Source organism: Mastigoproctus giganteus, chromosome 1, assembly GCF_048544385.1.
Source record: "Mastigoproctus giganteus isolate SK-2022 chromosome 1, ASM4854438v1, whole genome shotgun sequence".
Taxonomy (NCBI): domain Eukaryota; kingdom Metazoa; phylum Arthropoda; class Arachnida; order Uropygi; family Thelyphonidae; genus Mastigoproctus; species Mastigoproctus giganteus.
In genome coordinates this window covers 29,684,335-29,699,791 of record NC_143575.1, presented here as the reverse complement: position 1 = coordinate 29,699,791, position 15,457 = coordinate 29,684,335, and the positions used below count along the sequence as shown (strand labels likewise).

At 35.6% G+C, this 15,457-nt stretch overlaps 1 protein-coding gene across 1 annotated transcript in view; it reads left to right on the top strand.

Moving 5' to 3' along the window:
* Positions 1-7,856: 7,856 nt before the first annotated feature.
* The window catches only part of LOC150090671 (rac GTPase-activating protein 1-like), a 131,848-nt gene continuing 124,247 nt past the window's right edge, over positions 7,857-15,457 (top strand). The window contains exon 1 of the mRNA XM_090389937.1: positions 7,857-7,953. Coding sequence (XP_090246063.1) covers positions 7,857-7,953 — 97 coding nt within the window. The remainder of the gene's footprint in view (positions 7,954-15,457) is intronic.

The following is a 15,457-nucleotide window of genomic DNA, read 5'->3' as shown; positions in this document are numbered from 1 at the left end:
TTCATCCAAAGAGATGAAAGTCATGCACTTGTTTGTATTATGCTTCTTGTTTTGACTTCCGAATACTCATTACGAAAGAACTTATACAAACCTTTCTGAATACAACAGTTAGAAATCACCAGTAGAACTACCAAAATTAAGTATTCCTGATTTTAGACTAAAGCGTTTAGGGCATAAGCCTCAAGCTATGGAGGAGTCTAGACTATGTATAAATATAGTGCAAGCACATCAGAAATACAGAAAAGGAAGGGGATGAATCTGATTGGTCCACTTGACATCGATGGTTCGACTGTTGATGATCCTGCTCAGATAGCAAACAAACTGAATGAGTATTTTGCATCTACATTCACACATGAGGGATTAAGGTTTGAAAATGGCAGAAGGTTATCAAATTGTAGCAGGATACTTAATGATTTTGTAATAACTGAAAGCAAAGTGGAGGAGAAATTGTTGAAGTTAAACATAAGAAAAGCATCTGGGGTGGATGGGATCTATCCAGTTATATTAAAGGAGGCAGCAAAGCAACTAAGCAAACCTTTAGCCCTAATTATGAGCGCATCCTTGGATACAGGGGAGGTCCCCACGGACTGGAGATGTGCAAATGTATCCCCAATTCACAAAGGGGGATCGAAGGGTGACACGAGTAATTACAGACCAGTTAGTTTAACTTCTGTTCCTGGTAAAATAATGGAGTCACTGGTTAAAGATGCATTGCAGGATCATCTAGACAGCAATAATTCAAACACAGCATGGGTTTGTTAAGGGAAAGTCTTGTCTGACAAATTTGATAGGATATTATGATGTGGTTACAAAGGAACTTGATGCAAAAAATAATTTTGATAACATATATTTGGATTTCAGGAAAGCTTTTGACACTGTTGCGCATGGAAGACTATTGTACAAATTAGAGCAGAATGGTATTAAGGGTAAGTTGCTACAATGGATAAAAGGATGGTTAAGTGGGAGAAGACAGAGGGTGGTAATCAATGGGTGCTGCTCTTCGTGGACTAATGTTATTAGTGGAGTCCCACAGGGTTCGGTGTTAGGTCCACTGTTGTTTTGTATATTTATCAATGATATTGATGAAGGTATATCAGGCTTAATGTCGAAATTTGCAGATGATACAAAGGTTGGCAGGGTTGTTAATGACAGTAATGGCAGTGTGCTACTGCAACAGGATCTAGATAATTTGGGCAGATGGGCTAAGAAGCGGCATCTGAAGTTTAACCTTGACCAATGCAAAGTACTGCATATGGGTAGAAGTAACCCCAGAGAAACGTGGGTGGGTGGATAGGCACCCACCCGAGTGCACCCACCGAAGAAGGGCCAAATAACCCTGAAACGGTGCCATCTGTGTGGTGGTATCCATCTGAGAATAAGTAACATTAGTCTTCTCCTTAGGTGAAGCGTTACTTATTCGAAGTAGTGCAATATTGTGGCAACTCGTTGTGAAGGCATTCACATTATGAGATATAACTTAAAACGATGCTGTTTTACTAATATATTCAGATATAGCTATGTATTTCTGATGCGCTTGCACTATATTTATACGTATTCCTGATTTGCATGACTGTTTCAGTTGAACAGTATATTCTAACCAAATGCAGATAATAGTAATGATGAATAAAAAAATTCATTAATTAGAATGACTTTTCACAACCTAATATAGCAGAAGCCTAAGTGATTAGTCCTGAAATGTAACTTTTAATCGATATCTTGAATATTTTCTCTATGAATGTTAACAGTTGCCCCTTCTGGACATTTGTTAGGCTAAATGGAAACTTATCATTGAATACCTCCAACTTCAAGTTTCTTGAACATTCAGTGTACAGTCCTACTAATGGGGGGAGGAGTGTATGCGATTCAGATATACTATCATAATCTTGTCTTGGTTGCCTCTCCAGCTTATTGTTGATATGGTCCACTTTTTGGAAAGCATAGTCTTCTGTGTTGTTGCAAAGATGAGCCACTTTCCTAGTTCTCTGATTCACATCAACAAGACAGAGAACACCAAGAAGAGATTGTGGTACAAATTCCAGTCACATAGTTGAGTTCAGATATACATTGAGCTGTGTAGATAGGAAGGCAAAAAAAGTGGTAAAGATTTTAAATTACCTTTTGGGAATTTGGCTTTTGGAGGAAGAATGATAAAAGAATGCATGCGTATTCCTCTTAAAAAAAAAATTATGGCACCAATAGACCTGTGTTCTGCCATTTTCTCTAGTGACTTTGTTTATTTGGGAGCAGAATCGTATCCTGTCATATAATCTTTCCCATCAGTGATCTATAAAATATCCCTAACTGGGAGTACTTATAATATAATTTGCAGTTTCCTAAAATAAAATGCTTAAAACTGGAAACAGAATAGAAGTTGGCAGTGCGTACCTTCCAAAATAAGTTAACCATAACAAGCATTTGCCGAACATTTACATTCTTGTGAAAGAGTGTAAATGTTTGGCAAATCCAATTCAAAAATCACATTGTGGTATTTTATTTCTTGTGTGTATAATAAATTCATATATCATAATTGGTTATATTTCGATTCGATTCAGAAAAATTGTAATATTCTTAATAAATAGTGTTAATAATTATCACTGTCATTAAAAAATCCTTGTATAAAGAATATATAAATGAAAATATAATGATGAAAAATATACATATAAAAATGGTCTTGCAGTAATTTATAAAATTTTCATCTGACCTGCAGATGAATTAGGTTATTATTATTATTTGCTATATGGTGCAAGGAAGCCTGAGGCTTATGCTGCACTAGCCAAAAAAAATTTCTGACTTACCCTGAGAGAGAGAGAGAGAGAGAGAGAGAGAGAGAGAGAGAGAGAGAGAGAGAGAGAGAGAGAGAGAGAGAGAGAGAGAAGTAGAAGGGAATCACCAAGAAAGAGAAGAATGATGATATCCAGCTCAGGACCCTGGGAATGCCAAGCCCATACTCACCAGATGTGAGCCCCTGGGTTATCCACTCCTGCTGTAATTCTGATTTCTGTTTAGGTATGGCGGACTCTTAAAATATAACTTAATATGGCTAGAAAAGAGAAATAATTCTGTTTTTATATAAGTGACATGAGCTGGTTAAAAAAAAAAAAAAATCAGTCCTGTTAAGTAATGCTCTTTCATATCTTAATCAAATTCATATATATTTTTTAATTTTTTTTATTTGATAAAAATAATTTAAACAGTTAGTTATCTAAAAAATAACTAACAAAATATTTCAAGGAAGAAATTTGTGCATTTAAAAGAGATGAATATATAAATAAATAAACAAACGTCATATACAATAAAATCTGTGTTACAGGGAAAAAAAAATCCATTTCAACCAAAGTGTCCATTTTAGCATGATAAAATGAAATACTAAAACTGAATCAGACCTTTAAAGGTCTGATTCAGTTTTCCAGGAAACTGTTGCATTCCAGGAAACCTTTCCTTCATAATTGGGGTCAGTGGTGTAGCTAGAATTTTTAGGCCCCTTAAAATGTGCATTTTAAGTAATATTCGCAAAAATCTAAACTGTAAAAAACTTAAAAATTTGGTATATTAAGTAAGCAGTTCAGTAATCTGTAATGTTATAATTTGGTTCTTATTTAAAAATGCCTCTTCCTGACCTTTATGTTGGGAAAATCAAGATTATTACTAAATATAATACCACTCTTATATGACGTGAAATTAATAATATAGTTTATTAAGCTATTCACCTAAACTGCTATACATTAAGGTAACATTTCAGGTACCTTACTGATACCCATCATCAGACCGGGCTGCTGACAGACTCCTCTTGCCTATGCTCCCAGAAACCTGATGTGCATCTCCAGAAAGGAAGCATTGGCAAGAAGTCTGTAAGCAGCATAGTCTGATGATGGATACTGGAAATGTTACCTTAATGTATAATAGTTTAGGCGAATAGCTTAATAAACTATATTATTAATTTCATGTCATATAAGAGTGGTATTATATTTAGTAATAATCTTAATGGAAAACAACCATGTAACATCCTTCCCTAACTATGTTGGCAAAATCACTTAGTTCTTTAAGTTCCATTTTAGCAGCACTTTTATGTTCAGAGATCATTTAATATATATAATTAATAATATAATTAGTGTCTTCTTCAAGAGGAGTGTTTCCATTTACAATGGGTTTCCTCAGCCTACAAGTTATTTCTTGTTAGCAATTTTTTCCCGCCATAAAGTGCGGTTCAGGATGTCTTGGTCGGTTAAGCCTCGGGCTGTCATGCACTCCCGTACTCTATCCATCCATGTCCTCCTAGGTCTTCCTCTTCTCCTACTTCCAGGAGGTATCCATTCCAGGATAGCCTTTGGAGATCTGTTTCTTTGCATCCGTTTTACATGTCCATACCATGTTAGACACTTTTCTTTGATGGTGTCAATAATAGTCTGTTTCACTTCCATTTTTTTCCCTTATGTCTTCAATATAATTAGTATACCAATTAATATAATTAGTATACCAAGATTATTTAATTTGGATTGCCTTATAGACAACCCAATTTGGCAACAGTTGAAGAAGTACATATTCATTCATTTTTATATGGATATCTTCTTTGCCTTTGAAAAACTTAGCTACCAGGAATGTTTGAAAAGTAATGAGATTGCTTGCATTATATATATCTGAGGTATCCTTAAGCTTGGGAATGGTTCCCTTTTCAAAGTAAACTAATAACATTTATGTGTTATGTGGTGCTCCACCTCAAACACTTCTCAAACAAGTGTAATAGACCGTTTTCAGGTGTCTTGCATAGGCTAGTAGTGGTGACTTGCTTCACTTTTGCATCAGATGCAAATTTGTGTCCTCATAGTTTGTTTGATTATCTGAAACACTCAGAAATCACATGGAATGAGGTTGGGATTGTAAGGCAGATGTTCTGTTTGTGTTACACTGATGTGCAGCTATTGCAATCTTAGAGAAAAAAAACCACTATTTCAAGAACTGCAGTCTTTTTTTTTTTTATGTCCGAACTGCATACCACAAATGTTTCTGAGATGTCAAGATGCTAAAAAGAACCATCCCCTTAGAATTGAGCTATCACCACTTATCCAAAGGTGAATGCAAGATTTATTCAGAGGAGGCAAGTTTTATCTTTTCAAATGCTTGATTTTGGGTCACAGAGTCTAATCTAAGACTCAATAAGGTTTTGTTCAACAAGAGTCACATTTTACTGGCAGACTTCCGCTACATATTCATTTTTGGTCATCACTAAGATTACAAAGAACTCATATTACATAAACACATGCACACAGTCACAGTTTGATGCTATCCAATAACAAATTAAACTGGAAGAAAAACCTTGTAACAATTTTCTTTTCTTTGTTGAAATTAATTATATTTCTTGTAAAAAGGTAAATTGCAGCCATTATCAACCCATTGCAGGATGGAAGCCTCCTCAACAATTCATGCTGAGGGAAATGGACCATAATCTGCCACGCTAGTCCAGTGCAGGTTAGCAGATCGATCGTATTCAGCAGTCAGGGGCTTGAACGCCGGTCAACTCAAAGAGCGTGTGCTACTGTACTCCCGCTCCTGACCACTCGGCTACGGAAGGCACATCTGTAACAGTAGTGCATGGTCTCCTGCTGTGAATTGCATCGATTATGGTTTTTTTCTCCACCTTCAAAAGCTTCCATCATCTGAATACTGTTTTGCTGATTGCTTCTGGGATGTAGGTGTTCTGTAATATCTCTTTATCACTTTTTCCAGGATTCACACATTCTTAAAGTGTACGAATCATTCATAGCTGCCACTGGAAAATAGTTTTCTTAAAAAAACCTATAAAGTGTGTGTGCATATAAACACACAACTGCTGCACTGTTGGTTCATCAATTGTTATGTAAATACATGATAGATGTATTTTATTAATGAATACCATTAAAAGCAATGAGTGCTGTCAGTCTTTGCATTGCTATTGAGAAATCTCACATATTATAACAATTTCATATATTATAATCATATTGTACTGGTCTTGTATAACAGTCTTATCCATCTCCTATTTCAATGAAAGTGTTGAATCAGATGGATTAGCATATCTTGGGTGAAAACTTGAAGAAAGGTTGTATATATGTATATTTTTAATTTGGAATGAGCCACAAAAGGAACTCCTAGATCCAGTGATGTAGAGAATCATAAAAATAGACAAAGGGATGGCTTCTTTTGGTAGTCTGAATCAATGCAGTAGCATTCCCTCTCATTTATTCATTAGTGGTCACATTCCCTCCGCTCTAAGTGTGTCACACCCGAATACTCAAATTTTATCCATTTCTCTTATCTTTTTATCTTTTTTGTTGCAGTCTTATTGTTTTCAGGATTATCATTGAAATAATTGTTTCATTTCATAGTGCATTTGAATGTTTGTTAGACTAAATCATTTTACCATCAAATGTATCCATTTCTCCTTTAAAAACAGAAGGTGATCTGTTTTGCTCCAGGAATTTTACATCCTTAAGATGTAATTTTTCTGTTTATAAATTGATAGTGGAATATCTTTTATTCCCTTTTGATATTGTCTACCTTTCCAACATTTCATATCTTTTCAGAAAAATCACAGTATATCAGTTATTGATTTTTAGGGTCTAATATTCCAATTTTTTTTTTTTAATTTACCATGGCTTTACTTTTTCTTTTGGTGACTGCCATCATTTTGGTCTCTCAATGCTTATATTGAATCAATTTATTTCTTTTATTTTCCAAATTCAGGTTAACTATAAATAAATTTGCTTCATATTCCAGAATGGCTATATAGAATCAAAGCAGTTTTATGATGCTGTGACAGTCTGAATGCAGAATAGGCAGCAATTCTTTGCCTGCATACCAACCACTTGGCCACAACTCCTAGCATTTTATTTCATACTTTCTGCAGTTCTTTCCAGTACTAGCTTCATCATATCTAGTTAGCTCTATTATTTTTATACTTTGTCAATTTATAACTACAGTGGATGCCTCTTATTTTGAATAAACTCAGCTTAATTGATAACAATAACTGATGAAACAAGTGACTATCCACTATTTGAGAGTCATCAAGAATAATGAAACTGTCATAATGTTTCTGGAAATATATACAGACCATTAAAAACAAATAAAGAGAATGTTAAAATCAAGAATTAGAAAAGGGTTAATGCTCTACTGTAAAACAGTCAGATTGGTAGGAATATAGATATGGTACTTTCTTTCATGGAGTAATGACACTGACAACCATATAAACTATGAAGCAACAGCATAACTAGCCATGCAACAATCGCTTTCACTTCACATGCGTCAACTGCAATAAGGCAAAAAAAGAGATAACAAAAACTGAAGTGCTGATTACAATAAATGTTATTTTTTCTACATATTAGTATACATCTGATTGAGACTTCACAAAAGCTATAACATTATATGAATGATAACATAATCCGTGATCATAATAAGTGGCATACGCTGTACCATATTGTGTTTGAAATAGTCCCTTTATTCTTTTCTTAATTCTTATACTACCATGCTCTAGCTATACCTTTTATTATATTTTTAATGCCAGTTTAGTGGGCCATGTGTCATTTTATAAACATTTTATTTTATATATGACAACTAACAATTTGTATAATTTTAAAATTGTTAATTTATATGTATTACAAGTAATGGTACTTTGACCTTAAACAATTTTATACATTAATTCCATAATATGCTTGTTAGGAATATTTCCATAAAGTTAAATGTTGCCTTGTTCAAATCATATGGGATGATAGTGTTATGTAGTAAGCAGCATCATTTTTCCTAAACATTTTTACTAAAAAATAAATATTCTTTTATTTGATCAAAATTTGAGTACTGTTATAGTTATCATTTTTCAGAACATCCAGAGCATGGCTGCACCAACAGCAACTCCAAAGATGTCACTAGTGACACAGTTTGATGACTTATGTCGGTATTCTAAGGTTTTGATGGAAGGAAATGAAGAAGGTACAGTTTATATATATATGTTAGTTTTGATTAAAATTTAAAGATGTATCATATATATAGTCGTAGATATATCTAGCAAAGTAAAATTTGTAATGTATTCCTTAGAAATTCTAGGAGAGAATTTTTCTACACAGTAGTTCACAGTAGGTGTTGGCAGTGTGAGTTACTCTCACTCTTCCAACTGATTCTCCTTCCAACCTTAAAGGATTGCTGCCCATCTAGTGCACTGTGCTAAAATGCTAAACCTTAATTGATTCTTTCAAGGGTGTGTATACAGGCAACCCCTGTATAACATGGTACTTCTACAACACGGTTTTGCTCTAACCCAAGCACGGTACTAAGTACTATAGGTTCTAATATCTCTCGTGTTTGGGGTTCACATAAAAAAAAAAAAAAAAAAAGATTGATAAATTGCAGCAGTCCTCGCACAACACGGTACTTATATAACATGTAACGTGGTTAGAGAATTTTGGTAAACCTCTCATAGACAGGGTATTTTTGAGCTTTTGCATGGGGAAAACCCTGCTATTATGTTGGATGCAATTTTTCAACATTTCCACTCTTTTTGAATCCCCACTGTTGACTCGCTAGTCAAAAAAATACTGAGAAATCCCTGAACTTGTGGAAAAATCTAGATTTCAAAGTTTTATTACTATTGGATAGCACACCAGGTCATCCACACGTTGAAGTTATGTTCCTACTACCACCACAGTTGTACTAGTTAATACAACTTCTTTCATTCAGCCATTAGATCAAGACATTATATCCACCTTTAAAATTCATTACATTAGAAAATCGTTACAATGGATTTTGGTAAAAATTGATTCCGAATCTATTATCTGAAGTAATGGAGGCATGGAATCATTTCTCAATTGTGGACTGTATCAGAATCATAGCCTTATCGCTGAAAGAAGTAAAACTATCAACAGGTGCGTGTTGGAAAAATGTATGGCCAGAGTCAATTCATTCAGGAAATATGGTTGAACTGGCAGAAAATGGAATCGGTGCGATAGTAGAACTTGCTATGTTGGTAAGAGAGGAAGGTTTTGATGATATGACTACTGAAGCCCTCGTGGGTACCACAGTTGATAGAATTGCCTTCCTTTCTACACAGAGTGGAAAAGACCTAAGTTTGAATCCTATCGATGATGGGAGGAATTTTTATGGGTCTTTTTCACAACATGGCTGAGTTGCTCAGGCGAGGGTAGCATGGTTTTTTCTCCCAGAAACTTGGGTTTTTTTGTCCAGTAAAACAGAAAATCGACTTCAGGACACATGCAATTTATAGACAATATACACAGAGTAACATGGCCTTAGTCGCCGATTCTCCTAAAAAAATAAAAAGATATGATTACTGAAGATGTTCAAGAATTACTGGTAGAAAAGGAGGCTGGCAAAGTGGATTTGGTGGAAATGGCATTGGAGGTAAAACCAAACCAAATCAATTCAGAAGATTGATAGCGCAGATTAAAATTCTAAACTTGCAAATTTTACACTAAAAAGCATATGGGAAGGCATAAAGTTAGCCGAGCAATTAGAATCTTATTTTTTGAATGCAGATTCTTGAATGAAAGGAGTCCAAAGTTCAAAAGGGAGCTTCAAAAATGCTTAGTTCCATACAATGAAATTCACAAAGATTTATCAAGCAAAAGCAAACAAACCCAGATTACTGATTTTTTAAACAGAGCAGAATATCACAAAATCTAGAATGGTGTATTTTTGTTAGTTTTGTTAAAAAAATAGTGTATTTTTGTTAGCTTTTGGAAAGTAACCCCCTTTTTGTACTTTTTCTTAATCCCGTATAACTCGGTTTTGCACAACACGACATTTTATAGGAACCTAACTACTGTGTTATATGAGGGTTACCTGTATATACATTTTTGAAGGTTGCTTCACATAATATCTGTTTACATACAGATTTCTCCATTGCATACCAACATCTCTTATCTGTGTTTCTAAGTAATCATAAACATTGTTTACAATGGATGGCAATATAAAAATAGCATTTAAAAGTATGGAGGTGGGTGGAGTATTGTTTGCATCAGTTGCTTGATTTGGACTTACAAAAAATGAAAGTGAATAAAGTCTGGAATTTTTGACCCAGAAGTTGATGAAATTGAATCAAGTAATACATAAATAGATGCAGAGGTACTGCCTTAAAATCAAGTAACAAAAACGTTTTTTAATGATTTTTTTGTACAAATTTTTTTAATTTTTTAAAATTTTAAATTCTGATTTGATTTTGGTAGTAATTAGCATTAGCATTAGTAGAGGCATTTGATGCAAGAAAGCAAGCTTATGCAGCATCAGCCAAAAAAAAAAAAAAGAAAAAAAAAAAAAAAAAAAGTAACATAAATAAATAAAAATAACCACTTCCACTTCACCCCTCTGTTCGTTCGAAATACCTGTCCAGCTGAGCCTTAAACTTATTTAGGCTATCAACTTCCACGACAAGGGATGGAAGTCTGTTCCACCCACCAACCACCCGCTGGCTAAAGGCAAATTTCCGCACATCTATCCTACATCTGTCTTTCCTCAATTTGAATTTATGCCCTCTCAGGTGATTTTTCTGAGCTAGAGGAAGAATCCCATCAGCATTGAGCATGCTCAAACCATTCAAGGCTTTGTACACCTCTATCAGATCACCCCGCTGGTGCCTAGTTTCCAGACACTGTAATTTGCAAAACTTAAGCCTTTCTTCGTAAGAGAACCCCTTTGTTCCATTCACCAATCTAGTTGCCCTTCTCTGTACTCGTTCCAGCAGCTCTACATCCTTCCTGAAATGAGGCCTCCAGGCCTGTATACAGTACTCTAGGTGTGGCCTGACCATTGCCTTATACAAGGGAATAATCACCTCCTTATCCCTGCTAGAAAAATTCCTATATATCATTGACAATACACCATGAGCTACTCTTGCAGCTCGTCTGCACTGCTCAGAGAACTTCATATCTGCCTGCACCACCACCCCCAGGTCCCTTTCATTCTCTACCACTGTCAGTGTAGTACCACAGAGTTGATACGTTGCTCTGGGGTTGCTGTTTCCCATATGTAGTACTTTACATTTGTCAATGTTAAACTTCATTTGCCACCTCGAAGCCCATCTGCTCAACCTTTCCAAATCCTGTTGCAGCAGCATAGTGTCAGTAGTGTCCTTGACAACCCTGCCAACCTTCGTATCGTCTGCAAACTTGGACATTAAGCCTGATATACCATCATCAATATCATTTATAAATACAGAAAACAATAAAGGCCCCAATACTGAACCCTGAGGGACTCCACTAATAACATTAGTCCACGATGAGCAGTGTCCATTGATTACCACTCTCTGTCTTCTCCCCCTCAACCACCCCTTTATCCATAGCAGCAACTTGCCTCCAATGCCACACTGCTCCAATTTGTGCAGCAGTCTTCCATGTGCAACAGTATCAAAAGCCTTTCTAAGATCCAAGTATATAATATCAAAGTTATTCCCTGCATCCAGTTCTTTTGTGACTGCATCATAGTATCCAATCAAATTGGTCAGGCAAGACTTCCCCTTAACAAAACCATGCTGTGTCCTAGCTATAACTGAAGTCTTGTCTAGATGATCCTGCAGTGCTTCTTTCACCAGTGCCTCCATTAATTTTCCGGGAACAGAAGTTAAACTCACAGGTCTATAATTACTTGTGTCAGCCTTTGATCCCCCTTTGTGAATTGGGGTCACATTTGCACATCTCCAGTCAATGGGTACCTCCCCTGAGTCCAAGGAAGCTCTCATAATTATGGCTAAGGGTTTGCTTACCTCCTTTGCTGCCTCCTTTAATATAACTGGATAGATCCCATCCACCCCAGGTGCCTTTCTTGTGTTTATCTTCAACAATTTCTCCTCCACTTTGCTCTCAGTTATTACAAGATTCTCTAGCTTACTGCTAGAGTTGAATACACCTCTGGCATTCCCCTCGCTGAATAACTCCTCATGTGTGAATGTCGATGCAAAATATTCATTTAGTTTGTTAGCTACCCGAGCAGGGTCATCAACAGTTGACCCATCGATCTCAAGTGGACCAATCTGATTCATCCCCTTCCTTCTAGAGTTTACATAAGTAAAGAACTCTTTGCTGTTTTTCTTCGCATCCCTTGCCAAGGATCTCTCGTAATCTGCCTTCGCCTGCCTAACCTCCTTTGTAACTTGGTTACAGATCAACTTGTATCTATCATAGGCGTCCGTGTCACGTGTTAATTTGTATGTATCCCATGCATTTTTCTTCTCTGCCATATGCCTCATTAGTTCATCTGACAACCATTTAGGCCTAAACCTTGAACAATATTTCTTAGTTGGTATGTAAAGCCTAGTAGCTTCCACGATAAGTTCTTTGAATGCTTCCCATTTTGAATTTGCTGTTGGCAATATCATCAGTTGATCCCACTGTATAGAATTTAAATACTGTCTCAGTCCATTGTAGTCGCCTTTACGAAAGCAATACCCCTTCCCTTTACCCCTAATGGTAGTTACCTCTTTGAGTAACTCCCACTTCAGCACACTGTGATCACTGCCACCAAGTGGTTCATTTATCTGCAGATTCTTAATGCATGAAGAATCACTACTGATAATCAAATCAAGAGTATTACTCCCTCTAGTTGCCTCCCGAACATGCTGATGTAGAAAACAATCATCCAATAAATCCACAAAAGCCTTGCTACTGTGTGAGTGACCAGCCCCCAAATTCCAGTCAATATCTGGGAAATTAAAATCCCCCATTATAAGACTCTCTGATTTACTGGCCCACTCTATTTCTCCGAACAGTTTCTTATTATACTCATCAGAGTCATTAGGCCTATAGCACACTCCTACTCTCAATTTTGATCTCCCAATGCTTATGTCACACCAAATTTTACTCTAATATTTGTTGATCTAGTCAAAATAAGAACAAATCAACACTTCAAAGCATTTCTGTACAAAGTTTTCATTTTTACAAAACTTCCAAATTTCATAAAGAAATTCACTCCACAAAGTCTGCTGCTGTTAAAATTTAGCTTCTCCATAGCCCAGTCATGCTCAGAAAGCTGATTACCTGGAACCCACATGCATTTGGAAGAATTCACTCATGAAAGGGTTAAACGTGATCAAAGTAATTTTATATTATTAAACTATGCTCCCTATCAAGTACAGGTTACTGCTACTGCACTCCTTCTCCTGACCACTTGGCTACGGAGGCAGACATACCGTGGTCCTATTCCACTTATCCTTTCTGCTCAATATATTTCCCATTTCCCTGACAATTGAGTCACCAACAATAACTAGCTCCTGTAGGACCAGCACATTCTGACCCGAAGGTTGCCGCTGTGTTTCCTGGTGCATAAGATTGAGCTCTGGCGTTGAGTTGGGCAGCTGAGAACTTGATGCCCCCCCCCCCCCATTTTAATTCCTTCGAGGACATCCACCCGAGTTTTCAGGGTTTCATAGACTCCCATCAGAATGCTGAGTTGGTGCCTAATTTCTTCACATTCTCTGCACCTAGCACACACACAAAGACATCCTCCATAGCTAGATCACGTCCTATTCAAGAGAGAGAGAGATCTGCAAACATATCGCATTTTGCACATTTTTTTAGACTGATGCGTAGGAGAATTGTCCCCTTCAATTCTCCCACAAACCACAGCACTTTCGCTACTTTGTGCAAGTTGCTTTGCTGCTCTAGTCTGGGGCATGATTTCTGTTTAAATGCAATTTAATTAACAATAAAAATTAAAAGGATTTATAAATTTAATTGATTAATTGCCAATACTATACTAAGCTAACAGATTCCTACTACAGTGTTATGTATTACGCTATCTAGTTTTACGTTATGCCTTATGCTATCAAGTTTGAGGTATACGTAATGCTATTCCGTATCGATACTACACAATGGCAGCAAGTTTCGAACAGTACAAGTTTTACCGATACTAAGTAATAACCCACAAAATCTCTTTCCAAGTTCAGAATAAACTGAGTATCATAACTAGGAATATAAAGCTACTTCTAGAAAATAAATTAATATGCTAATTTAGTCAATAAAATGGTAAAAATTTAAGAAAAACTTCTCTATTAGCTGGAGCCGAAAAACTTCGCTTGCATGGATCTAATCTCGTTCCCATTCTGTATATTCCAGAGTGGGATATACTGTATATTCTAGCGTATGTCAACTTCTATTTTTTGCCTTGAAAATTTGTGCTTAATCATATATTTGCCACATAACTGTCTTACGGGTGTGTTTATGTAAAGAAATTTAATTTTCCTTTACTCCACAAAAGTGCATTTATAAACAGTTTAACTTCAGAGGATAAATTTTATTTTCTGTGTCCCTTTTAATTTTATGATTTAAAAAGGGGGATATATAATGATTATCCTCTCTTGTCTGGCTGAATTGGGGTTCCACTAGACCAGAGGTTCCCATGTTTTTATACCTTGAAATTCCGGTTAAAATATTTCATAATTTTTGCTTGCCTCCCAAGTTCTAGAAAAAGTGCAAATAAACAGATCTGACATAATTTAGCTATGAATATACATACTTTTTATAAATTATTATAGACTTCAATACACTTAATCTCAAAGAAATAAAATATATATAATAATAGAAGTAAATAAAAATGCTTCATATCAGGATTTAGTGGGATGGTTTGTCCATATTTCATTAACAATGTGCTTTATGAAAACACGTACCCCCAGGGGGAGGGGTTGCACCACACTTTGGTGCAACCCCTCTTTGGGAACCTCTTTTTAGCATGCAAGGCAATACACATAGATTATTATACCTTTAAGCACACTTATTTTAATTAGTACTTTGCACAGCTTTGGAACAGGAATTTTAGCATAAGCCAATTTTTAAATGCATATAGAATTAACAGTTATCAAAGTGAATGTTACTTTTGTCATGCATAAATTAAGCATTACCTCAATGCTAATGACAACTTAACTATTTGAAATAAGTAATCTTTCTGCAGATAATACTTTTATTCATGGTTTTGCAAATCAGATGAGCTATTTTCTTTCAGTGTAAAGCAATTTTTAAGTGAGTGGTTAAATGTAAGCATATGTATAAACAAGCAAGCAAGTGATATATTACTGTTCGGATTCTATTGGTAAATAGTACTATATAATGCTTTTCTTAAAACACTAATTGAAAGGACTACATAAATGATTTTGACATCTACTCAAAAGTTTAACTACTTGTCTTTCTTATCATTTATGTATTAGTGTTATTCCTTTATTAAATTTTAAATTTTCTTCATTATTTACCTATGTATTCTTCAGTCCTTACTCTATATACAGTCTCTCTCTCTCTCTCTCTCTTTCTCTCTCTCTCTCTCTCTCTCTCTCTCTCTCTCTCTCTCTCTCTCTCTCACACACACACACACACACACACACACCGTGTGCAAGTGTTTATGTCAACAATCACAATGGAAACAGCTGACATAGTACCTAAGCTTAATTTTAATATTACCTAAGATTAAAAAAAAAAATAAATAAAATATAAATCACATTTAG